This window comes from Lipotes vexillifer, unplaced genomic scaffold (assembly GCF_000442215.2).
Source record: "Lipotes vexillifer unplaced genomic scaffold, Lipotes_vexillifer_v1.1 scaffold946, whole genome shotgun sequence".
Taxonomy (NCBI): domain Eukaryota; kingdom Metazoa; phylum Chordata; class Mammalia; order Artiodactyla; family Lipotidae; genus Lipotes; species Lipotes vexillifer.
This window is the reverse complement of record NW_006776646.1, coordinates 898,767-924,442: the sequence shown is the minus strand read 5'-3', so window position 1 is coordinate 924,442 and position 25,676 is coordinate 898,767. Positions and strand designations below refer to the sequence as shown.

Sequence of the window (25,676 nt, the reverse complement as noted above, 5' to 3'; positions counted from 1 at the left end):
AGGTAACAAAAGAGGTGAATGCATAAGTTACTTAGAAAATTGTGTATTCCTTTAAAAAAAATCATAAATTGTGTGGGTACTTTAATTTTAAATCAGTTTGATGTAACAGTACTGAATAAATACTCCAGAAATCTATGTGCAACCCGAAGAGATTCTCAGGCTTTACCATTTACATTGTGGAAAGAAAGGACAAGAAGGGGAGGGAGGGAGAGGGAGAAAGAATCAGGGAGGGAAAGAAACACCAAGGAGAGGGAGGAAGAAATAGACGGCGTTTCCAGGAGAAACAATTCACATCAACCCTCCTTCATAGGCAAGAATAGATGCAATAAAACAATCGTCTCTGACACACAGTGAGCATTCCAAAAACATTATCAATAATATTTTACTATAAATATCATTATAATTAATATTCAAGGATATCAAAGAAGAGATTTACAAGCATATCTAGGTACAACTGGCAGGTCATTTTTAGGTCAAAGTATTATTTTATCCTTCGTCACTTCTCTTTTTGTGCCATTCAGAATTACTGACCAGGAGCATAAAAGCAAAAAGAAGTGGCATATGCACGCACACACACAGGCACACACGCGCATGCGTGTGCGCACTCACACACACACACACACACACACACACACACACACTCCAGTGGGGAAATGAGGAGAGGGAGTGAGGGTTATTAGGAATCTTTGTTGGTCATAGTTTGGAGACCATTACTTCACAGTACTCTTTATGAGAGAAGGGAAAAAATAATCTTCAATAAAAAGATCAATTGAAATCACTCGTTCACACAATGTTAAGTTGAAAGGAAGGACAAGTAAGGAAAAGTCCATGCCTTTGATGGTCTCCATAACTTTCTGAAGCTGTCTTACTTTGAGTTGGGGTGACAGAGTCGATTTTGAGATTTTTGACCTCTGTTATTATAGTATGGGTGTTTCATATCCTAAGTGCTAAAAGGCTACACCAACTTTTTTGGGGGACCTGAGATTTATTTTGTTCATCTCTTTAATCTAAACTTTACTTATATATTATCTAAGGATTTGGGCTGAGTACCTTTGAAACAGAGGCAGGAAAATTCAGGGCTGAGGGTCTAGAGGTAACTTACCACTCCTGCACAATGGACAAGTTCAAAGTGAGCTTTATATTTCTTCTTATTGTCAGGCTTGGGCTTCTGGAAATGAACTGGCTTTCCAAAATGGTTGTCAGAAAGTTTGGTCTTGAGAGTCACATCTGCAGCCTGATGAAACATACATTCCTCTTCGAGGATGGAAAAGATGCCCATTGGCCATTGGAGATACAGATGAACAGCAGCTGAAAAAAACACCAGTAAGCAGTATTTTCAGTAGAGGGTCAATGTAAATTCTTTCCCACGACCCTAATTAGTTGACAAGGAGAAAGGAGCTTCACTACATATAATTAGCCAATCATCCACTCAACAAATATTTATTAAATACCTACTAGGTACCAGGCACCAGCAGGAGCTGGGGATGAAACCATGAGCCATACTCACAAAGTGTCTGTCCTCAGGGTGCTTACATTCTAGTGGAGCAGACAGACAATAAACAAGTAAACACTAAATAAATAACTTAGTTTCCCATAAAGGCTCTGAAGAAATCATGCAAAGTAAAGAGAGAGAATGACTGGGGCTATGTGAGGGCTATTTTAGTAGCAGAGTCCAGTAAAACCCTCTGACCTGAATGAGAAGAGCAAATCCTGAGAAGACCTGTGTACAACTGTACTGGGAAGAAAAATGAAGAGTGCAAAGGCCCTGAGGCAGGAGCACCCTTGGCAAATTTCAGGTCCTACCAGAGGCAGGTGTGGACAGAGCAGAGCTAGTCGGAGGGAGTGCGTGGAAGGAGAGATGCAGTACTGGATCCCAAAGGCTTTATAGGCCATGGTAAGACATTTGGATTTTACTTTAAGTGTAATGGGAGGCCTCTGGAGATTTTTAAAGTGATGTGATTTAATTAATACTTGAAAAGGATTATTTGTTTAGGAAGGGGTTGGCAAAGTAAAGCCTATGGGCTAATCCTGCCTATGGTCTGTATTGGAAAGCCGGTGAGCTAATAATGGTTTTTACATGTTTAAAGGGTTGTTTAAAAAAGCAAACAAGAAAGGGTATGTGATAGAAAACTGATGACAGCATCAGCAAGCTTTTTCTCTAGAGGGCCATATAGTAAAGCTCTTAGACTTTGTGGGCCACAGAGTCTCTGCTGCTCCTCTGCCATCAACTCAGTCATTTCAGTCCTGAAAGTACTAATTGACAATATGTAAATAAAACAGGTGTGACAATGTTGCATTCAAACTTTATTTACAAAAATAGGCTACAGGCTGACTTTGGCCCACAGGGCCATAGTTTGCTGAACGCTGATCTAGTTGATTGATAGTGTTGGAGACTGTGAGAGGTCACTGAAACGTGATGCTGGTGGAGAGTAGAGCTGAGTCATAGCTTGCTGATGGATAGAACGTGGGGTGTAGTAGAAAGAGGAAGGATGACCAGGTTTTGGTTTGAGCAAATGGGTAGTGGATGCTGCCATTAACCAATATAGGGTATATACACATGGGGAAAAACAGGTATGTGGCGGCGGGGAAAGATGAAGGATTCCTACATTTGCAAATCTATTTGTGGATTTGTATGTTCATTTATCTACTCCACAAACATTTTTGAAATGCCTTCTATGAACAAATCACTGTACCAAACACTTTGGGTTATAACAGAAAAATCAGACATGGGCTCTGGCTGCAGAGAAGACATGCACATAATATGTAGACTACAAAGCAAACAGGAAATGTCATGAGAGTTCCAAGATAGAACCATGACCCCTTGGTCCAACAACATAGATTTCATGATACTCTATCAATCCTTTGCACCTAAGAACCACAAGTGCTCAGGTTTGGGAGAGACATTATAGGTCTGGCCCAATCCACCGAAAAGCTCCTTCAATTCCATTTAGAATTTCCCTCTAAAAAGTAGGTTAGCCTATGCTTGAATATTTTCATGGGGAAGGAACACACCAACTCCGAGTCAAGGCTCTGGCTGGGTGATAAATGAAAATTTGTTTGTGGTTTAGAATCCTTTGTTCGAAATTATGCCACTGGAGCATACGAGTGGGTCTAATTTGGATTATTACATTCTTGAAGAACATGTTTTTTTATCCACCTGAGTCTATCATTCTAATATACGGACTATGGTTTTCTACCTCCTTTGTCTAGTCTCATAGACTTAGAACCTACACTTTATAGAAAATGTATTGAATGACATTCCATCAATAACTCTTGTACTGAAGGGCTCTGGCACACCTTCTTTCCTTCCAAGCATCCAGGTGGGGGACGATGCAGTGAGTAAATATGCAAAGTCTTGCTCCTGGTGGCACTGACCTTGCAAGTTCTTGACAAAGTGAGAAATGCGGAGGAGAACAAGCAGGAGGAAGGAGAGAACCTGATAAAACTAAACAGTTGAGTCACCGGTACAGGGTCTTAGAGGTGTGGACTCCATCTTGTACTGCATATTTTCCGACCACAGAAATAGTCAACCTTCAGTGAACACTAGAATGAATCATTTAGAAATGTAAGCATCTCCTGGGATGGTGCCTGTTAACAAGAGAGATGTGGCAAAGCCTCACAGGGAGCAGCAGCCCCCATCTCCAGCAGAGCCACCTTCCATACATGAGGACCATCGTGTCCTTGGGACACCAACGAAGCCATCTTCTGTTTGGAGATGAATGGATGTTTTATGCAAAGCAAGTAGATGTCACAGCTCAAAACGTAACAATTAAACCACTGAGGAGGGAAAAAAAACGCTATTTCTTCAGGGTCTTCTCTATTTCTCCAATGCTTAGGAAGTATAAAACTCCTAATAAATATGAGGCCCTCTAGCAAATTCATTTCCAAATAGGTCAGGAAAAAAAGTAATTATGTTCTGTCCCGTAGCATCAGTTGTCTTCTAGCGCACAGTATATGGTCTAAGTCAGTTGCCATGACTCTGAACATTAATGCTGGGACCTCTCCTTCTTCAAATCTTATCAGTTCTGCCTTCCTGTCTTTTTACACCTGTTACTTTCTTATTATTTCCATGTCTGCTGTCCTGATTCAGGGCCTCTATTTCTCACCTGCTGTAATAGCTTCTTAATTGCCCTAACTCTAGCTTCCCTCCCATCCCAGACCCCATACACAAACCCACCAGATTAAACCCAAGCATCTCTGACTGCCCCATTGCCCAATGTGGAAACTTCTCTGGCTCCCCATTGCCTAAAAAGTGTCAAAATTCATTAAGATCCCTTCACAGCCTGACCCTCCTTTTTTACTTCTAGATACTTCCGTCTGTATACTCCAAGCTCTAAGCAGATTTTGAAATGTGTCCATTGCTTTCCTGTCTCTAAGGCTTTGCTCTTGCCTGTCCCTTCACATGCTCACTATCTTCCTCTTTTCACCTGCTGAAATCACATCCATTTCTTCAGACCCAGCTGAAATTTTACCCCCCTTCCCAGCAGGCCTTCCTAGATTCCTGCAGGCAGAGGTGACCTCTGCTCTTCTGAGCTCTGTGGGCCTTTGTCTGTGCCTTTACTGCATTTATCCTGACACATATTTTTACATTTATTAGACTTACAAATCTCCTATTTGACTTCATACATCCTAAGGGCAAGTGCTATTTTTAACAAATGCTTAAGTTTTCCACAGCATTTCATTCAAAGTTTTATAAATAGTAATGTAGTATTAGGCCTAAAATTAAGGTCCAATATTTTGTGGGCTTTGACATCAGGGGAACAACAGGAAAGCCTCAAATGACCTGATCAGGGGTTCCCCTCCCCATGTTCTAGAGTGGGTTAGGTCCTCCAGCCATGCAACATTCTTTATCATGGGAACAGGCACAGAGGCTGCTTATTCTTTTTTTTTTTTTTTTTTTTTGAATCTACTTTTTCAAGTCAGTTTCCAAGTCCTATCAGTGCTTCCACCTAAGCTCTTGATTCTCTCTGTTCTCTCAGTCTCCACTGCTCTTACATAAGCCACCACCTTTTTAAGCTAAGGTCACTATAATATCATCCCAACCAATATTTCCTGACTTCTACTGAACCCCATTCCACCTATGCCTTACCACAGCTGGAATGATCTTTCTAAGACACAAATTGTATCATGTCATTCCCTTGAATCCCTTTCCAGGGACTTCCAACTAGACTCAGAAACTGAGTCCAATCTCATCATCCTGGTTGACTCTAAATCTGCACTGTTCAATATGGTAGCCACTAGCCACATGTGGCTATTCAATTTACATTTAATTTAATTACAATTTCATGAAGTTGAAAATGAAGTTCTTCAGTCACACTAGCCACATTTCAAGTGCTCAATAAGCATGTGTAGCTAGGAGCTATTTTGGACAATGAAGATACAGACTATTTCCATCATCACAAAACTTTCTATTGGAAAGCGCTGCTCTAAATATTGAAAGCTGGTTAATTATTGTGATGCTATACAAGGCCATCATATTGGGAAATGGTGCCTGCAAACACTGATGAAGGGAATGTAAACTGATGTGAGCATTCTACAGTGCAATAGTTCTTAATGAAATTAAGGGTGCTTATAAGCTCCAGAGAACTATCACACAGCTCTCAAACGGAATACACTCAAGGTTGTTTGTCACAGCATTATTTGGGCTAGCAGTTTATGGAAGACCACCTAAGAGTTCATGACCAGGGGACTGGATGAGTCAAATATGGAAAATGCATATTGCAGAATACTGTGAAGCAGCCAGAAACAAATGACTAGATACACACATACTTATCTTTAAAACATATTGTTATATTCTTATTGTGGAATATGAGTTAGCAGTAAAATAATTTTAAAAGTACTAATATATGCCAAAACTTGGATGGATCTCACAGATATTAAGTTGAATAAAAAAAGCCAGACATAAGAGGGTACATACTTTATGATTCCATGCTTATGAAGTTCACTGAACATGCAAAATAATTTTTGGTGATAGAAATCAGAACACTGGTTGCATCTAGCTGGGGATTTACTGTAGTGTTTTTTTTTTTTTTTTTTTTTTTTTTTTTTTTTATTTATTTATTTTTGGCTGCATTGGGTCTTTGTTGCTGCATCCGGGCTTTCTCTAGTTGCAGCGAGCGGGGGCTACTCTTCGCTGTGGTGCACCGGCTTCTCATTGCAGTGGCTTCTCTTGTTGCAGAGCACGGGCTCTAGGCATGCAGGCTTCAGTAGTTGTGGCACACGGGCTCAGTAGTTGTGTCTCATGGGCTCTAGAGCGCAGGCTCAGTAGTTGTGGTGCACGGGCTTAGTTGCTCTGCAGGCATGTGGGATCTTCCCGGACCAGGGCTCCAACCCGTGTCCCCTGCATTGGCAGGTGGATTCTTAACCACTGCGCCAACAGGGAAGTCCTGACCCTGCTTATTCTTGAGCAAGGGATTTCAGTTACCTGCCAGCCCATATTCAAACAAGCCAATCACATCCTCCAGTGGGAATCAGTGTCACCTCACCCTATTATTACTACAAAGCCCGGCTCCCACAGCTCTCGCTTTTTCATTCTGCTCCCAAGTGCAACTTCCATGTGACCTCACATGGCAGGCAGTGTCCTCCTCCCCCAGGCTATGAGTATATGTGACTTATAAGCTGCTGTCAATCTCATCTTTCCAGTGTCAGGTGTCATATGTTCAGCCATTCCCATAACCCTAGGATAGGAATCCCTCTCTCACCAGTGGAGTGAGGAGGAAGTGAACAAAACAAGTAGTTGCTAAATACATTTACTTGTTAAACTTTGAAAACTAGTAAAATTTTGGTCTTAAGACATCTTTGCAATTATATCCTCAGTACCTTGAGTGCCATGATGATGTCTCTGCTTTGTATTTCTCACAACCCTTAGCAGAGTAGGTCCTGAGGTGACTAAAATCTAGGTCCTCAGCAAATTTCTGTTAAGGAATTGATTGATAGGCGAACACTAAGACATACAGGTTCGAGCTTTGGGACCTGGGCTGCTTTGCTGTGGGCAATAGTTATGCAGAAAGTAAGAGTTGTGAGCCAAAAAACACAATGTTATATGTTTAAAGAAAATATTCATGTGCATACAAGGGATAACTAACTAGATATTAATGTGATTCACTTTATAATAAAAACACCAGAATTAGCATATCCAAAGAACTCTACTTGGGAGACAACAACAGTCATTGCCAGGATGCTACCAGGATTTAAATATTTTAGAAACTTCTGTGGGATATCTGACACCTTTGACTATTGGCGTGTGGAAACATCCTGTTGTCTGACCATGGGTCATTGCATAGAAACAATCACAAGTTATTTGGGTCAAGTCAGACAAATAAGGTGAAAAATGTGACAAAGTTGGTAATACAGTTTGGACTCGAAAACAGTTAAGATGATCAATACTGAAGTTAATTTTCTCTCAAAGATAGTAACAATCTAACAATTTATCCCAATCCCCGTCCCATGAGGGACTTTTTCCAAAAGGGCTGAATTATTGGAAGAAGGATGTAGCCTCTCAAGGTGACTCATTGAAGGGGCAACAATTTTTAAATATATAATTTTGGATGCATTTGTTTTTAAAAATAATAAAAATAATCTCTTTACCAATACCTAATGTAAAACCATAAATGTAATCAATATTAATACTTTGATATGTAAATTATTGATGCTCAAGTTCTAAACAAACTAGAACATTTCAAGTAATCAGATAAGTGTGAGCTAATCCTGTAATAGATCTGTTCACTGCATATGTATAGAAGAAGATTACTGTATGTTTGAAGACCAAATTAACAAAGTTGGTATGAAAATACTTTTTTTTAGTTTGATATAAACTTTTCTGTACATGTAAAAACACAAAACTTACATGTATGAAAATCTCTCTTTTCCTGATATACACACACACAGATGCATTCTATAAGACATATTATATGTATTGATGTATTTTAGTTCCTTTGAACTTTGAAAACTTCCCATGATGCATTCTGTTTCAAGGAGTGAGTTTGATCATTAATATTTCCTACAAATTTCCTTCACGTACCTGAGCAAACACAATGATCGTTTCAAAATATAGAATCATTTCAAGAAAGATTTTGGTATTCTGCATTTGCCTGACCTGAACACCTTTGAAATCATTCACAGGAAACCAAAGACTTATCTTTTCCTTCTATCATCTGCTCAGTTTTGTTTCTTTTTTCTCATTTTACCATACCAGTAGTAAGTACAACAGGAAATTACATCTAGGTTGCTAGTGTCTTATTTAGAATAACCTTGTCATAAATAAGATAACAGGCTTCAGATCAACTACAAATCAGTAGCATTCACAGGGCTATTAGGATCTGAATAATGTCTGCATCCCACCTTCCTTCCTGAACACAGTATCTTGTCATAATCAGAGTAGGTAGATATTATAGGTGAAAATTGCCCAAAGTTAAATCTGCCCCTAGAAGGAGCTCCAGTTCTATTGTTTCATTTCTAATTAGAAAACTATAGCTTTAATAATGCCACCAAATATTTACCAGATCATGGTTGGGTCATTATTATCATTATTTTTAATCAGCTCACAAGCTGGTTCATTATCATTATTTTTTTAATCAGCCTGTCCTCCCCCCAGGAAGTTCACTGGTTATAAAAAAAGAAAAATCAATGTGATGTCCACTCCTGTTAGGAATAATGGCTACTATCAAGGAAGATTTAGTTTCATCTAAGTCTAACATATAAAATGGGTGGGACAGTGATTGATAAAATCTGGACCCCACAAAGGACAGTGAAAGGTCAATCACCCTTGCCCCTTCCTGACAGGGTTGCTGAGAATCAGATGTGACAGCATAGCAGAGCTGCCTAGACCTGTGTCCAGAATTCACTGCAATCCATGGCTACAGCAAGACACAAGGGCATGTAGCTGCTCACACCCCACCATGCTTGCTCCCTTGGACAAAGCCACAGGAAAAACCATACTGAATTTCCCCAGAAAATCTGGTTTATCTTTTCCAGGACACATGGAAAGAGTTCAAAGTAGAGGAACATCATCGAATTCAGAAACCATACACTGCAGCTAATTTACTAATAAGCCATGAAGTATTGTCATAAGTTACTTAAACAAACTGATGCTTGTCCAATTAAATGAACAAACTACATCCTTCAAGGTAGAGGCCTTGAGGATTTATGGCAATGGTTTGTTTGCATGCTAATTTGCCAAATTTTGTTAAGCTGCTCTGGGTCTACTCATTCACCTTATGTTAATCAGCCAGGTCCTACAGGGTTCATCTTTTCAGCTCTGTGTTTTTCCAGTCAAGAACAGGACCCTTTTTCATCTCAACAACCTTCCTCACCTATTAACAGTGGAGGTCATGCGTAAGCAGCAAATGTGTAGCGACAGTGTGAGTTAGAGATAATGGAGTAGGTAACTGATGTGAGAGTTTAGTTAGGATGCCATGGTGCTGCACAAAAAAAAACATTAAGAGAACATGTGCAGAGCTCTCCTGCCCTATTTCCCATTCCCTTCACAGAGCCTGGGTCCTGACATGGATCAACATGGCAGGCAGGGACAAGTCTCCTTAAATGAAGATGGATGAGGAGAAAAACATGCATCACCTTCTCAATGAGATCTTTGCAGGCTTGCAAGTCTAGGCCAAACTCAATGGACACCCAGTCAATGCCTTCTCTCCTCTTTTCCTCTTGCTCCAAAACCAGCATGTGCTGACTGAAGAACTGTTGTAAATTTTCAATGGTAAAATTAATGCAAATTTCTTCAAGGCTGTTATACTTCAAGGCTGTGATTAGGTAGGAAGAAGAGATAAAAATAAAATTGAGAAAATGGTTATTATTGAAGGTGATGGTTAATTAACTTGACTGTGGTGATTATTTCACAGTGTATATGTGCACCAAATCATTAAGTTGTGCTACTTAAATATATACTTTTTTAATTGTCAAATATACCTCAATAAAAAAATGAAATAAAATTGAGGTCCACTTGAAAAAATGTAAAGAGAAAACCATAACCATTATCATATGTTGGCAAATAGACCCAATAAGTAAAAAAAGCACAATTAAATTCTTACCTCCTTCATCTATACCTGCAAACTAAAGATTATGACAGTCAAATAACAATGATACTACAATTCAAAATCATAAAAGATGTCTTTATTTACCTCTATTTAAGGCTGAATTAATTTCTTAGCACTATTAATTATAATAATAGTTATTGTTGTTACTATTAATAATAGCTTTTTCTAACCAAAGTAACTCCTCAGGTTTGCACAGAATGATTCTCACCATGCTTTGACTAAATTTTCTGAAATTCAATTCACATAGTCTAATCTTATAAATATACATTGACTTCATTGTTACTAAATATACTTACATTAAGCATCTCAAAACCAGCGATGTCAAGAATGCCAACGAAGATTAGCTTCAAAATGGCAAACAAGTAAGACATGGAGATCACCTTCCTCCCCACAAATACATCAGAAATACATCTACACGTGGAACAACTCCTACAGAACACCTACTGAACGCTGGCAGAAGACCTCAGACTTCCTAAACGACAAGAAACTTCCCACGTACCTGGGTAGGGCAAAAGAAAAAAGGGAAAACAGAGGCAAAGGAATAGGGACGGGACCTGCACCAGTGGGAGGGAGCTGTGAAGGAGGAAAGGTTTCCACACACTAGGAAGCCCCTTCACTGGTGGGGACGGGGGGTGGCGGGGTTGAATCTTCAGAGCCACGGAGGAGAGCGCAGCAACAGGAGTGCGGAGGGCAAAGCAGAGAGATTCCCGCACAGAGGATCGGTGCCGACCAGCACTCACCAGCCCGAGATGCTTGTCTGCTCACCCGCCGGGGCGGGCGGGGGCTGTGAGCTGAGGCTCGGTCTTCGGTCAGATCCCAGGGAGACGACTGGGGTTGGCTGCGTGAACACAGCCTGAAGGGGGGCTGGTGCACCACAGCTAGCCGAGAGGGAGTCCGGGAAAGTCTGGAGGTGCCAAAGAGGCAAGAGACTTTTTCTTCCCTCTTTGTTTCCTGGTGCGTGAGGAGAGGGGATTCAGAGCACCGCCTAAATGAACTCCAGAGACTGGCGCGAGCCGCGGCTATCAGCACGGACCGCAGAGACGGAAGCCTGTGCAGCCCGCCACTGCCAGGGTCCCGTGATCCAGGGACAACTTCCCCGGGAAAACGCACGGTGCGCCTCAGGCTGGTGCAACGTCACGCCGGCCTCTGACGCCGCAGGCTCGCCCTGCATACATACCCCTCCCTCCCCCTGGCCTGAATGAGCCAGAGCCCCCGCATCAGCGGCTCCTTCAACCCCGTCCTGTCTGAGCGAAGAAGAGACGCTCTTTGGCGACCTACCACAGAGGCGGGCCCAAATCCAAAGCTGAACCCCAGGAGCTGTGTGAACAAAGAAGAGAAAGGGAAATTTCTCCCAGCAGCCTCAGAAGCAGCAGATTAAATCTCCACAATCAACTTGATGCACCCTGCATCTGTGGAATACCTGAACAGACAACGAATCATCCCAAATTGAGGAAGTAGACTTTGGGAGCGACGATATATATATATATTTTTTTCCCCTTTTTCTCTTTTTGTGAGTGTGTATGTGTATGCTTCTGTGTGTGATTTTGTCTGTATAGCTTTGCTTTTACCATTTGTCCTAGGGTTCTGTCCATCTGTCTTTTTTTTTTTTTAGCATAGTTTTTAGCGCTTGTAATTGGTGGATTTGTTTTCTGCTTTGGTTGTTCTCTTCTTTCTTTCTTCATTTGTATTACTTTTAAAATTTTTTTATTTTTAATAATTATTTTTTATTTTAATAACATTCTTTTATTTATTTTATTTTTCTCATTCTTTCCTTCTGTTTTCTCCCTTTTATTCTGAGCTGTGTGGATGACAGCATCTTGGCACTCTGGCTAGGTGCCTCTGAGGTGGGAGAGCCAAGTTCAGGACATTGGTCCATCAGAGCCCTCACAACTCCACGTAATATCAAACGGCAAAAATCTCCCATGGATCTCATTTTCAACATCAAGACCCAACTCCACTCAATGAACAGTAAGCTACAGTGTTGGACATACTATGAAAAATAACTAGCAAGACAGGAACACAACCCACCCATTAGCAGAGAGGCTCTCTAAAATAATATTAAGGTCACAGACACCACAAAACACACCACCGGATGCAGACCTGCCAACCAGAAAGACAAGATCAAGTCTCATCTACCAGAACAGAGGCACTAGACCCCTCCACCAGTAAGCCTACATAACCGACTGAACCAACCTTAGCCACTGGGGGCAGACACCAAAAACAACTGGAACTACAAACGTGCAGCCTGTGAAAAGTAGACCCCAAACACAGTAAGTGAAGCAAAATGTGAATACAGAGAAACACAGAGAAGATAAAGGAGCAAGATAAAAACCCACCAGACCAAACAAATGAAGAGGAAATAGGCAGTCTACCCGATAAAGAATTCAGAGTAATGATAGTGGAGATAATCCAAAATCTTGGAAATAGAATGGAGAAAATACAGGAAACTTTTAACAAGGACCTAGAAGAATGAAAGAGCAAACAAACAATGATGAACAACACAATAAATGAAATTAAAAATTCTCTAGAAGGAATCAGTAGCAGAATAACTGAGGCAGAAGAATGGATAAGTGACCTGGAAGACAAAATAGTGGAATTAACTGCTGCAGAGCAGAATGAAGAAAAAAGAATGAAGATAATAGAGGACAGTCTCAGAGACCTCTGGGACAACATAAAACGCACCAATATTTGAATTATAGGGGTCCCAGAAAAGGAAGAGAAAAAGAAAGGGACTGAGAAAATATTTGAAGAGATTATAGTTGAAAGCTTCCCTAACATGGGAAAGGAAATAATTAATCAAGTCCAGGAAGTGCAGAATGTCCCATACAGGATAAAACCAAGGAGAAACACGCCAAGACACATATTAATCAAACTACTGAAAATTAAATAAAAAGAAAAAATATTAAAAGCAGCAAAGGAAAAACAGCAAATACCATACAAGGAATCCCCATAAGGTTAACAGCTGATCTTAGAGCAGAAACTCTGCAGGCCAGAAGGGAGAGGCAGGACATATTTAAAATGATGAAAGGGAAAAACCTACAACCAAGATTACTCTACCCAGCAACGATCTCATTCAGATATGACAGAGAAATTAAAACCTTTAACAGACAAGCAAAAGCTAAGAGAATTCAGCACCACCAAACCAGCTTTACAACAAATTCTAAAAGAACTTCTCTAGGCAGGAAACACAAGAGAAGGAAAAGACCTACAATAATAAACTCAAAACAATTTAAAAAATGGTAATAGGAACATATATATCAATAATTATTTTAAATGTAAATGGATTAAATGCTCCTACCAAAAGACACAGACTGGCTGAATGGATACAAAAATAAGACCTGTATATAAGCTGTCTACAAGAGACCCACTTTAGACCTAGGGACACATACAGACTGAAAGTGAGGGGATGAAAAAAGATATTCCATGCAAATGGAAATCAAAAGAAAGCTGGAGTAGCAATTCTCATATAAGACAAAATAGACTTTAAAATAGAGACTATTACAAGAGACAAAGGAGGACACTAAATAGTGATCAAGGGACCAATTGCAGAAGAAGATATAACAATTGTAAATATTTATGAACCCAACAAAGGAGCACCACAATACATAAGGCAAATGCTAACAGCCAAAAAAGGGGAAAACAACAGTAACACAATCATAGTAGGGGACTTTCACACCCCACTTTCACCAATGGACAGATCAACCAAAATGAAAATAAATAAGGAAACACAAGCTTTAAATGATACATTAAACAAGATGGACTTAATTGATACTTATAGGACATTCCATCCAAAAACAACAGAATACACTTTCTTCTCAAGTGCTCATGGAACATTCTCCGGGACAGACCATATCTTGGGTCACAAATCAAGCCTTGGTAAATTTAATAAAATCGAAATCGTATCAAGTATCTTTTCTGACCACAACACTATGACACCAGATATCAGTTACAGGAAAAAATTGGTAAAAAATACAAACACATGGAAGCTAAACAATACACTACTTAATAACCAAGAGATCACTGAAGAAATCAAAGAGGAAATTTAAAAAATACCTAAAAATAAATGACAATGAAACCACAACAATCCAAAACCTATGGGATGCAGCAAAGGCAATTCTAAGATGGAAGTTTATGGCAAGAGTCCTACCTTAAGAAACAGGAGGAATCTCAAATAAACAACCTAAACGTACACCTAAAGCAATTAGAGAAAGAGGAAGCAAAAAACCCCGAAGTTGGCAGAAGGAAGGAAATCATAAAGATCAGATCACAAATAACTGAAAGAGAAATGAGGGAAACAATGGCAAAGATCAGTAAAACTAAAAGCTGGTTCTTTTTGAAGATAAACAAAATTGATAAACCATTGGTCAGATTCCTCAAGAAAAAAAAGAGAGAAGGCTGAAATCACCAGAATTAGAAATAAAAAAGGAGAAGTATCAACTGACACTGCAGAAATACAAAGGATCATGAGAGATTACTACAAGCAACTCTATGCCAAAAAAATGGACAACCTAAAAGAAATGGACAAATTCTTAGAAAAGCACAACCTTCCAAGACTGAACAAGGGAAGAAATAGAAACTATAAACACACCAATCACAAGGACTGAAATTGAGACTGTGAATAAAAATCATCCAACAGATAAAAACCCAGGACCAGATGGCTTCACAGGCAAATTCTATCAAACATTTAGAGAAGATCTAACACCTATCCTTCTCAAACTCTTCCAAAATATAGCAGAGGGAGGAACAAACCCCAAACTCATTCTACAAGGCCTCCATTATGCTGATAACAAAACCAGACAAAAAATGTCACAAACAAGAAAACTACAGGCCAATATCACTGATGAACATAGATGCAAAAATCCTCAACAAAATATGAGCAAAGAGAATCCAACAGCACATTAAAAGGATCATACACCATGATCAAGTTCGGTTTATCCCAGGAATGCAAGGATTCTTCAATATATGCAAATCAACCAGTGTGATAAACCACATTAAAAAATTGAAGAATAAAAACCATATGGTCATCTCAATAGATGCAGAAAAAGCCTTCAACAAACTTCAACACCCATTTATGATAAAAATCCTCCAAAAAGTAGGCAAAGAGGGAACTTAACTTACCTCAACATAATAAATGCCATATATGACAAACCCACAGCCAACATTGTTCTCAATGGTGAAAAACTGAAACCATTTCCTCTAAGATCAGCAACAAGACAAGGTTGTCCATTCTCACCACTATTATTCAACATTGTTTTCGAAGTTTTAGCCACAGCAATCAGAGAAGAAAAAGAAATAAAAGGAATCCAAATCAGAAAAGAAGAAGTAAAGCTGTCACTGTTTGAAGATGACATGACACTATAAATACAGAATCCTAAAGATGCTACCACAAAACTACTAGAGCTAATCAATGAATTTGGTAAAGTAGCAGGATATAAAATTAATGCACAAAAATCTCTTGCATTCCTATACATTAATGATGAAAAACCTGAAAGAGAAATTAAGGAAACACTCCCAATTACAACTGCAACAAAAAGAATAAAATACCTAGGAATAAAGCTGCCTAAGGAGACAAAAGACCTGTATGCAGAAAACTATAAGACACTGATGAAAGAAATTAAAGATTATACAAACAGATGGAGAGATATACCATGTTCTTGGATTGGAAGAATCAACATTGTGAAAATGACTATACTACCCAAAGCAATCTACAGATTCAATACAATCCCTATCAAACTACCACTGGCATTTTTCACAGAACTAGAACAAAAAATTTCACAATTTGTATGGAAACACAAAAGACCCCGAATAGTCAAAGCAATATTGAGAACGAAAAATGCAGCTGGAGCAATCAGGCTCCCTCACTTCAGACTATACTATAAAGCTACAGTAATCAAGACAGTATGGTACTGGCACAAAAACAGAAATATAGATCAATGGAACAGGACAGAAAGTCCAGAGATAAACCCACACACATATGGTCACCTTATTTTTGATAAAGGAGGCAAGAATATACAATGGAGAAAAGACAGCCTCTTCAATAAATGGTGCTGGGAAAACTGGACAGTTACATGTTAAAGAATGAAATTAGAACACTCCCTAACACCATACACAAAAATAAACTCAAAATGGATTAAAGACCTAAATGTAGGCCAGACACTATAAAACTCTTAGAGGAAAACATAGGTAGAACGCTCTGTCATGAATCGCAGCAAGATCCTTTTTGACCCACATCCTAGAGACATGAAAATAAAAACAAAAATAAACAAATGAGACCTAATGAAACTCAAAACTTTTGCACAGCAAAGAAAACCATAAACAAGACAAAAAGACCACCCTCAGAATGGGAGAAAATATTTGCAAATTAAGAAACTGGCAAAGGATTAATCTCCAAAATTTACACACACCTCATGTGGCTCAATATCAGTAAAACAAACAACCCAATGCAAAAATGGGCAGAAGACATAAATAGACATATCTCCAAAGAAGATATACAGATTCTCAACAAACACATGAAGGAATACTCAACATCATTAATAATTAGAGAAATGCAAATCAAAACTACAATGAGATATCACCTCACACGAGTCAGAATGGCCATCATCATAAAATCTGCAAACAATTAATGCTAGAGAGTGTGTGGAGAAAAGGGAACCCTCTTGCACTGTTGGTGAGAATGTAAATTGATACAGCCACTATGGAAAACAGTATGGAGGTGCCTTAGAAAACTAAAATTAGAACTACCATATGACCCAGCAATCCCACTACTGGGCATATACCCCGAGAAAACCATAATTCAAAAAGAGTCATGTACCACAATGTTCACTGCAGCTCTGTTTACAATAGGCATGACATGGAAGCAACCTAAGTGTCTATCAACAGATGAATGGATAAAGAAGATGTGAACATATATACAATGGAATATTACTCAGCCATAAAAAGAAATGAAAATGAGTTATTTGTAGTGAAGTGGATGTACCTAGAGTCTGTCATACAGAGTGAATTAAGTCAGAAAGAGAAAAACGTATATATGTGTGTGTGTGTATATATATATATATATATATATATATATATATGGAATCTAAAAAAATAAAGATCATGAAGAACCTAGGGGCAGGATGGGAATAAAGATTCAGACCTACTAGAAAATAGACTTGAGGACATGGGGAGGGGGAAGGGTAAGCTGGGACAAAGTGAGAGAGTGGCATGGACATATATACACTACCAAATGTAAAACCAACAGCTAGTGGGAAGTAGACACATAGGACAGGGAGATCAGCTTTGTGCTTTGTGACCACCTAGAGGGGTGGGATAGAGAGGGTGGGAGGGAGGAGATGTGGGAATATATGTATATGTATAGCTGATTCACTTTGTTATAAAGCAGAAACTAACACACCATTTTAAAGCAATTATACTCCAATAAAGATGTTAAAAAGAAAAGAAAAGAAAAGAAAAGAAAAACATGTTTAAAAAAAGAGAATGCCAGTGAAAAACTGTCTTGACAGCTTGGTATCCAGGGCCCTGTTGATACGTGCCACCAGCCACTTAAACATCCTCTCACAGATTGACTTAGATAAGGCACCAATGTCATAGGTCACCTGAAAGTCACATTGAAAGTATTCCTTCGTCTGAGAGCAGTGCTCATTTTGATCCTGGGCATTCTCTATCAGCAACCACCTTCTAGTAAAACCAGCATATTTATCCACATTATGTGGTTCTAGCTTTATGCTGAATATAAGAGTAAAGGAATAAAGAAGCAAGGAAGGGAGGAAAGCAAGAAGGGAGGGAGAGAGGTGAAAAGCAGAAGAGAGGTGGGGAACAGAGTTGAGCTAGCCTGGGGTCTCCCTACCCAACACTCCTGTGAGAGATTCATGTTCCTATCACTAAAGGACCAAATATCCTGGAGTAGTGTGGTGACATGGTCTAAAACCTTGCTGTTCAAAGTGTGGTCCTAAGACTGACAGCATCAGCATCACCTGAGAGATTGTTAAAGATGCCAACACTTGGCATCTCATCCCAGACCTACATTTTTTTTTTTTTATTTAACACTTTTATGGAGTATAATTGCTTTACAATGTTGTGTTAGTTTCTGCTTTATAACAAAGTGAATCAGCTATACATATACATATATCCCCAATTCTTCTCCCTCTTGCATCTCCCTCCCACCCTCCCTATCCCACCCCTCTAGGTGGTTACAAAGCACCGAGCTGATCTCCCTGTGCTATGCAGCTGCTTCCTATCTATTTTACATTTGGTAGTATATGTAAGTCCAAGCCACTCTCACTTCGTCCAAACTTACCCTTCCCACTCCCCATGTCCTCAAGTCCATTCTCTACATCTGCGACTTTATTCTTGTCCTGCCCCTAGGGTCTTCAGAACAATTTTTTTTTTTTAGATTCCATATATATGTTTGTTTTTCTCTTTCTGACTTAATTCACTCTGTATGACAGACTCTACGTCCGTCCACCTCACTACAAATAACTCAATTTTGTTTCTTTTTATGGCTGAGTAATATTCCACTGTATATATGTACCACATCTTCTTTATCCATTCATCTGTTGTTGGACACTTAGGTTGCTTCCATGTCATGGCTATTGTAAATAGAGCTGCAATGAACATTGTGGTACATGACTCTTTTTGAATTATGGTTTTCTCAGGGTATATGCCCAGTAGTGGGATTGCTGGGTTGTATGGTAGTTCTATTTTTAGTCTTTTAAGCAACCTCCATACTGTTCTCCATACTGGCTTTATCAATTTACATTCCCACCAACAGTGCAAGAGGGTTCCCTTTTCTCCACACCCTCTCCAGCATTTATTGTTTGCAGATATTTTGATCATGGCCATTCTGACTGGTGTAAGGTGATATCCCATTGCAGTTTTGATTTGCATTTCTCTAATGATTAGTGATGTTGAGCTTACTTTCATTTATTTGCTGGCAATCTGTATATCTTCTTTGGAGAAATGTCTATTTAGGTCTTCTGCCCATTTTTGGATTGAGTTGTTTGATTTTTGATATTGAGCCACATGAGCTGCTTGTATATTTTGGAGATTAGTCCTTTGTCAGCTGCTTCATTTGTAAATAATTTCTCCCATTCTGATGGCTGTCTTTTTGTCTTGTTTATGGTTTCCTTTGCTCTGCAAAAGCTTTTGAGTTTCATTAGGTCCCATTTGTTTATTTTTGTCTTTATTTTCATTTCTCTAGGACGTGGGTCTAAAAGGATCTTGCTGAGATTTATGTCATAGAGCATTCTGCCTATGTTTTTCTCTAAGAGTTTTATAGTGTCTGGCCTTACATTTAGGTCTTTAATTCATTTTGAGTTTATTTTTGTGTATGATGTTAAAAAGTGTTCTAATTTCATTCTTTTACATGTAGTTGTCCAGTTTTCCCAGCACCATTTATTGAAGAGGCTGTCTTTTCTCCATTGTATATTCTTGCCTCCTTTATCAAAAATAAGGTGACCATATGTGCCTGGGTTTATCTCTGGGCTTTCTATTCTGTTCCATTGATCTATATTTCTGTTTTTGTGCCAGTTCCATACCGTCTTGATTACTATCGCTTTGTAGTATAGTCCGAAGTCAGGGAGCCTGATTCCTCCAGCTCTGTTTTTCTTTCTCAAGGTTGCTTTGGCTACTCAGGGTCTTTTGTGTTTCCATACAAACTGTGAAAGTTTTTTGTATGTATAGTTCTGTGGAAAATGCCATTGGTAGTTTGACAGGGATTGCATTGACTCTGTAGTTTGCTTTGAGTAGTATAGTCATTTTCACAATGTTGATTCTTCCAATCCAAGAACATGGTATACCTCTCCATCTGTTTGTATCATCTTTAATTTCTTTCATCAGTGTCTTATTGTTTTCTGCATACAGGTCTTTTTTCCTTAGGTAGGTTTATTCCTAGGTATTTTACTCTGTGTTTTGCAATGGTAAATGGGAGTGTTTCCTTAATTTCTCTTTCAGATTTTTCATCATTAGTGTATAGGAATGCAAGAATTTCTGTGCCTTAATTTTGTATCCTGCTACTTTACCAAATTCATTGATTAGCTCTAGTAGTTTTGTGGTAGCATCTTTAGGATTCTCTGTGTATAAGATCATGTCATCTTCAAACAGTGACAGCTTTACTTCTTCTTTTCCTATTTGCGTTCTTTTATTTCTTTTTCTTCTCTGATTGCTGTGGCTAAAACTTCGAAAACAATGTTGAATAATAGTGGTGAGAATGGACAACCTTGTCTTGTTGCTGATCTTAGAGGAAATGGTTTCAGTTTTTCACCATTGAGAACAATGTTGGCTGTGGGTTTGTCATATATGGCATTTATTATGTTGAGGTAAGTTAAGTTCCCTCTTTGCCTACTTTCTGGAGGATTTTTATCATAAATGGGTGTTGAAGTTTGTTGAAGGCTTTTTCTGCATTTCTTGAGATGACCATATGGTTTTTATTCTTCAATTTTTTAATGTGGTTTATCACATTGATTGATTTGCGCATATTGAAGAATCCTTGCATTCCTGGGATAAACCCCACTTGATCATGGTGTATGATCCTTTTAATGTGCTGTTGGGTTCTGTTTGCTAGTATTTTGTTGAGGATTTTTGCATCTATGTTTATCAGTGATATTGGCCTGTAGTTTTCTTGTTTGTGACATCTTTGTCTGGTTTTGGTGTCAGGGTGATGGTGGCCTTGTAGAATGAGTTTGGGGTTTGTTCCTCCTTCTGCTATATTTTGGAAGAGTTTGAGAAAGATAGGTGTTAGATCTTCTCTAAATGTTTGATAGAATTCGCCTGTGAAGCCACGTGGTCCTGGGCTTTTGTTTGTTGGAAGATTTTTAATCACAGTCTCAGTTTCAGTCCTTGTGACTGGTGTGTTTATATTTTCTATTTGTTCCTGGTTCAATCTTGAAGGTTGTGCTTTTTTAAGAATTTGTCCATTTCTTTCAGGCTGTCCATTTTTTTGGCACAGAGTGGCTTGTAGTAATCTCTCATGATCCTTTGTATTTCTGCAGTGTCATTTAATGCTTCTCGTTTTTCATTTCTAATTCTAGTGATTTGAGTCTTCTCCCTTTTTTTCTTGATGAGTCTGGCTAATGTTTTATCAATTTTGTTTATCTTCTCAAAGAGCCAGCTTTTAGTTTTATTGATATTTGCTATTGTTTTCTTCTTTTCTTTTTCATTTATTTCTGATCTGATCTTTATGATTTCTTTCCCTCTGCTAACTTTGGGGGGTTTTTTTGTTCTTCTCTCTCTAATTGCTTTAGGTGTAAGTTTAGGTTGTTTATTTAAGATGCCTCATGTTGCTTAACATAGGACTGCATTGCAATAAACTTCCCTCTTAGAACTGCCTTTGCTGCATCCCACAGATTTTGGATCGACGTGGTTTCATTGTTATTTGTTTCTAGGTATTTTTTGATTTCCTTTTTGATTTCTTCAGTGATCTCTTGGTTATTAAGTAGTGTATTGTTTAGCTTCCATATGTTTGTATTTTTTACCAATTTTTTCCTGTAATTGATAACTAGTCTCATAGTATTGTGGTCGGAAAAGATACTTGATACCATTTCCATTTTCTTAAGTTTACCAAGGCTTGATTTGTGACCCAAGATATGGTCTATCCTGGAGAATGTTCCATAAGCACTTGAGAAGAAAGTGTTTTCTGTTGTTTTTGGATGGAATTCCCTATAATTATCAATTAAGTCCATCTTGTTTAATGTATCATTTAAAGCTTGTGTTTCCTTATTTATTTTCATTTTGGTTGATCTGTCCATTGGTGAAAGTGGGGTGTAAAGTCCCCTACTATGATTGTGTTACTGTCGTTTTCCCCTTTTATGGCTGTTAGCATTTGCCTTATGTATTGAGGTGCTCCTATGTTGGGTGTATAAATATTTACAATTGTTCTATATTCTTCTTGGATTAATTCCTTGATCAATATGTAGTGTCCTTCTTTGTCCCTATTAATTGTCTTTATTTTAAAGTCTATTTTGTCTGATATGAGAATTGCTACTCCAGCTTTCTTTTGATTTCAATTTGCATGGAATATCTTTTTCCATCCCCTCACTTTCAGTCAGTATGTGTCCCTAGGTCTGAATTGGGTCTTGTGTGGACAGCCTATGTACGGATCTTGTTTTTGTATCCATTCAGCTAGTCTATGTCTTTTGGTGGGAGCATTTAATCCATTTACATTTAAGGTAATTATTGATATGTATTTTCCTATTACCATTTTTTTAATTGTTTTGAGTTTGTTATTGTAGGTCTTTTCCTTCTCTTGTGTTTCCTGCTTAGAGAAGTTCTTTTAGAATTTGTTGTAAAGCTGGTTTGGTGGTGCTGAATTCTCTTAACTTTTGCTTGCCTGTAAAGGTTCTAATTTCTCCATCAAATCTGAATGAGATCCTTGCTGGGTAGAGTAATTTTGGTTATAGGTTTTTCCCTTTCATCACTTTAAATATGTCTTGCCACCCCCTTTTGGTTTGCAGTTTCTGCTCTAAAATCAGCTGTTAACCTTATGGGGATTCCTTGTATGGTATTTTTTGCTTTTCCCTTGCTGCTTTTAATATTTTTTCTTTGTATTTAATTTTCAGTAGTTTGATTAATATGTGTCTTGACATGTTTCTCCTTGGATTTCTCCTGTATGGGACTCTCTGCACTTCCTGGACTTGATTGACTATTTCCTTTCCCATATTAGGGAAGTTTTCAACTATAATCTCTTCAAACATTTTCTCAGTACATTTCTTTTTCTTCTTCTGGGACCCCTATAATTCGAATGTTGGTTTGTTTAATGTTGTCCCAGTGGTCTCCAAGACTGTCCTCAATTCTTTTCATTCCCTTTTGTTTATTCTGCTCTGAGGTAGTTATTTCCACTATTTTATCTTCCAGGTCACTTATTCATTCTTCTGCCTTGGTTATTCTGCTACTGATTCTTTCTAGAGAATTTTTAACTTCATTTATTCAATAATACTCATCATTGTTTGTTTGCTCTTTAGTTCTTCTAGGTCCTTGTTAAACGTTTCTAGTTTTTTCTCCATTCTATTTCCAAGATTTTGGATCATCTTTACTATCACTACTCTGAATTCTTTTTCAGGTAGACTGCCTATTTCCTCTTCATTTGTTTGGTCTGGTGGGTTTTTACCTTGCTCCTTTAACTGCTGTGTGTTTCTCTGTCTTCTCATTTTGCTTAACTTACTGTGTTTGCAGTCTCGTTTTCACAGGCTGCAGTTTCATACTTCCAGTTGTTTTTGGTGTCTGCCCCCAGTGGCTAAGGTTTGTTCAGTGGGTTGTGTAGGCTTCCTGGGGGACTAGTGCCTGTCTTCTGGTGGATGAGGCTAGATTTTGTCTTTCTGGTGGGCAGCACCACGTCTGGCTGTGTGTTTCAGGGTGGCTGTGACCTTATTATGATTTTAGGCAGCCTCTCTCCTAAGGGGTGGGGTTGTGTTCCTGTCTTTCTAGTTGTTTTGCATAGGGTGTCCAGCATTGTAGCTTGCTGGTCGTTGAGTGGAGCTAGGTCTTAGTGTTGAGATGGAGCTCTCCAGGAGAGCTTTCGCTGTTTGAAATTACATGGAGCTGAGAGGTCTCTGGTGGACCAATGTCCTGAACTCAGCTCTCCCACCTCAGAGGCACAGGCCTGACACCCAGCTGGGGCACCAAGACCCTGTCAGCCACATGGCTTTCGGAAAGTCTGATGTCTTCTGCCAGCGTTCAGTAGGTGTTCTGTAGGAGTTGTTCCACATGTAGATGTATTTCTGATGTAATTTTGGAGAGGAAGGTGATCTCCACGTCTTAATCGTCTGCCATCTTGAGCGTCTCCTCCGATCCCAGACCTATAAACCAGAATTTTTACTCTAACACAATCCCCTCTGACTCCTACGCACCATAAAGTTTGAACACTACTGGTAGAGTAGGATAGGAATCTCGAATCCCCAGCCCTCGTCCTTCTGCTGCTCTTGCTAATAAATTGTATAACCTTTGGCAAGTGACCTAAGCTCTCTGGGCTGCAGTCTCTTCACCTGAATTATGCTCTTAAAGATTCTTTCCAGCCTCAGCTTCCACCTTCTTTATTATATTAATTCCCAGGGCCGTTCTCAACTCTGTGCAGGGAGAATGGCAATTTAGTGCATCACTCTGACTCAGATTCTCGTACTATAAAACTCAGGCTGCATTTCCCCTCCCTGGAGGTGTGTGGCAAAAGCTCTCTCATAACCTACTAGGGAGAGCTCCAACCTCTGTGCCTGCTGCTGCTGTACAGATGCAGATCCTGTTGCCGTGATGCAAAGGCACTGCTGTAGTAGCAGGTTTCTGATAGACTCCAAGTAGGAGTGACTTTCAGCTGGACAGTCTCCAAGCCTGGAAGCAGAATGTGCTCCAACGACTTAACATTTAAAATAGGCCTATTGCATCCATCCTTTAGCTGCCCAGGAGAGTGAACACAGCAGGAGCCAGTTTGTGTCTGGTAGTGATTTAGTTATGAGTCACTCACTCCCTGATCAGTTATCTTGAGTCATTTCCACAGTAATCCATAAGCCGGATGGCATCACAGTTTTTTATTATTGGCGTCAAGAGCACACCCGCACAAATAAAGCACCAGGAATGATTTTTATCCTCCAGAGCACCGAGGAATCACTCTCTTTCTATAGCAGTCACTTTGAAAGTTAAAAAGAACATGACTAACTTGCTCACTCCCTTTTAATTCCCTAAATACTTGAGAAGTGGGAGTGGGAGAGAAACTGGCCATGGGTGGGGAGTAGCAAAGAAACAGGAAGAAAGCCTGAAGTTGTAGCAGAGGAAGAAATGGATGGTATGATGTGTGCTGAATCAATTAATAACACTGATAATCCAATATACTGTTCACCAATTAATCATTTTCATCACTTTCTGTCCAATGAAGGACGACAGAGGCAGGAAAATCTACATGCCCACTTTTCAGGAACTAAATGGACCTATGTCTGAGCTCTTTTCAAAATAACCTCACAGAAGACTTTGATTACTTGGGGGTCGAGAGTATATGACAGAAAAAAACAAAACTGAAAAGAAGTGGAGTTCAAATAGCCATATTTTTAACCACCTTGATCCCTCACTTTCTCATCTGTAAAATAACAATATTAAAATATTCTTGTCTCATGGTTGTTGGGAGAGGTTCAATGAGACAGTGGATGTAAATATACATAGCACAACATTTGACACTTAGCATCCAGTAAATATTAGTTCCCCCTTTCCCATCCCTTTTCCACTTTTATCACTTCCTCACCCTCAATCCAGTATTTATTACCCATGTTGCCTTGAGCAGTTAATCGTTCTAAGGTTCACTGTCTTTAACTATAAAATGGAAATGTAAATAAGATCAATTTTGCAGGCTTGCTGTTAGATTAAATAAGCTACCATACAAAGCACATAGCATAGCACCCACAGTGAGCATTCAACAGCTACTTATTATTATTATTGTTTGATCATTATTAATCTTTTTAAAGTAAAATAACTTATTTCTGATCAGCACAGTTAGAACTCTCCTGGAATCATAAAATACTAGGCCTGAAGAACCTTACTTCTTGATAATCACGTATAGTGTCTCTCAACTCGGGATGGTGCTTCCCCCTAAAGGAGGGGGGCATTTGGAAACAGGGTGGGCATTTTTCCATTGTTATAGTGACTGAGAGTATTACTGGT

The 25,676-nt window shown here is 39.0% G+C and overlaps 1 protein-coding gene across 1 annotated transcript in view; it reads right to left on the bottom strand.

Moving 5' to 3' along the window:
• MYH15 (myosin heavy chain 15) overlaps positions 1–25,676 on the bottom strand; it is a 187,605-nt gene that overhangs the window by 109,708 nt on the left and 52,221 nt on the right. The window contains 4 exon segments of the mRNA XM_007450546.1: positions 1,103–1,283; positions 9,575–9,744; positions 10,343–10,380; positions 17,530–17,641. Of these exon segments, the coding sequence (XP_007450608.1) occupies positions 1,103–1,283; positions 9,575–9,744; positions 10,343–10,380; positions 17,530–17,641 (501 nt within the window).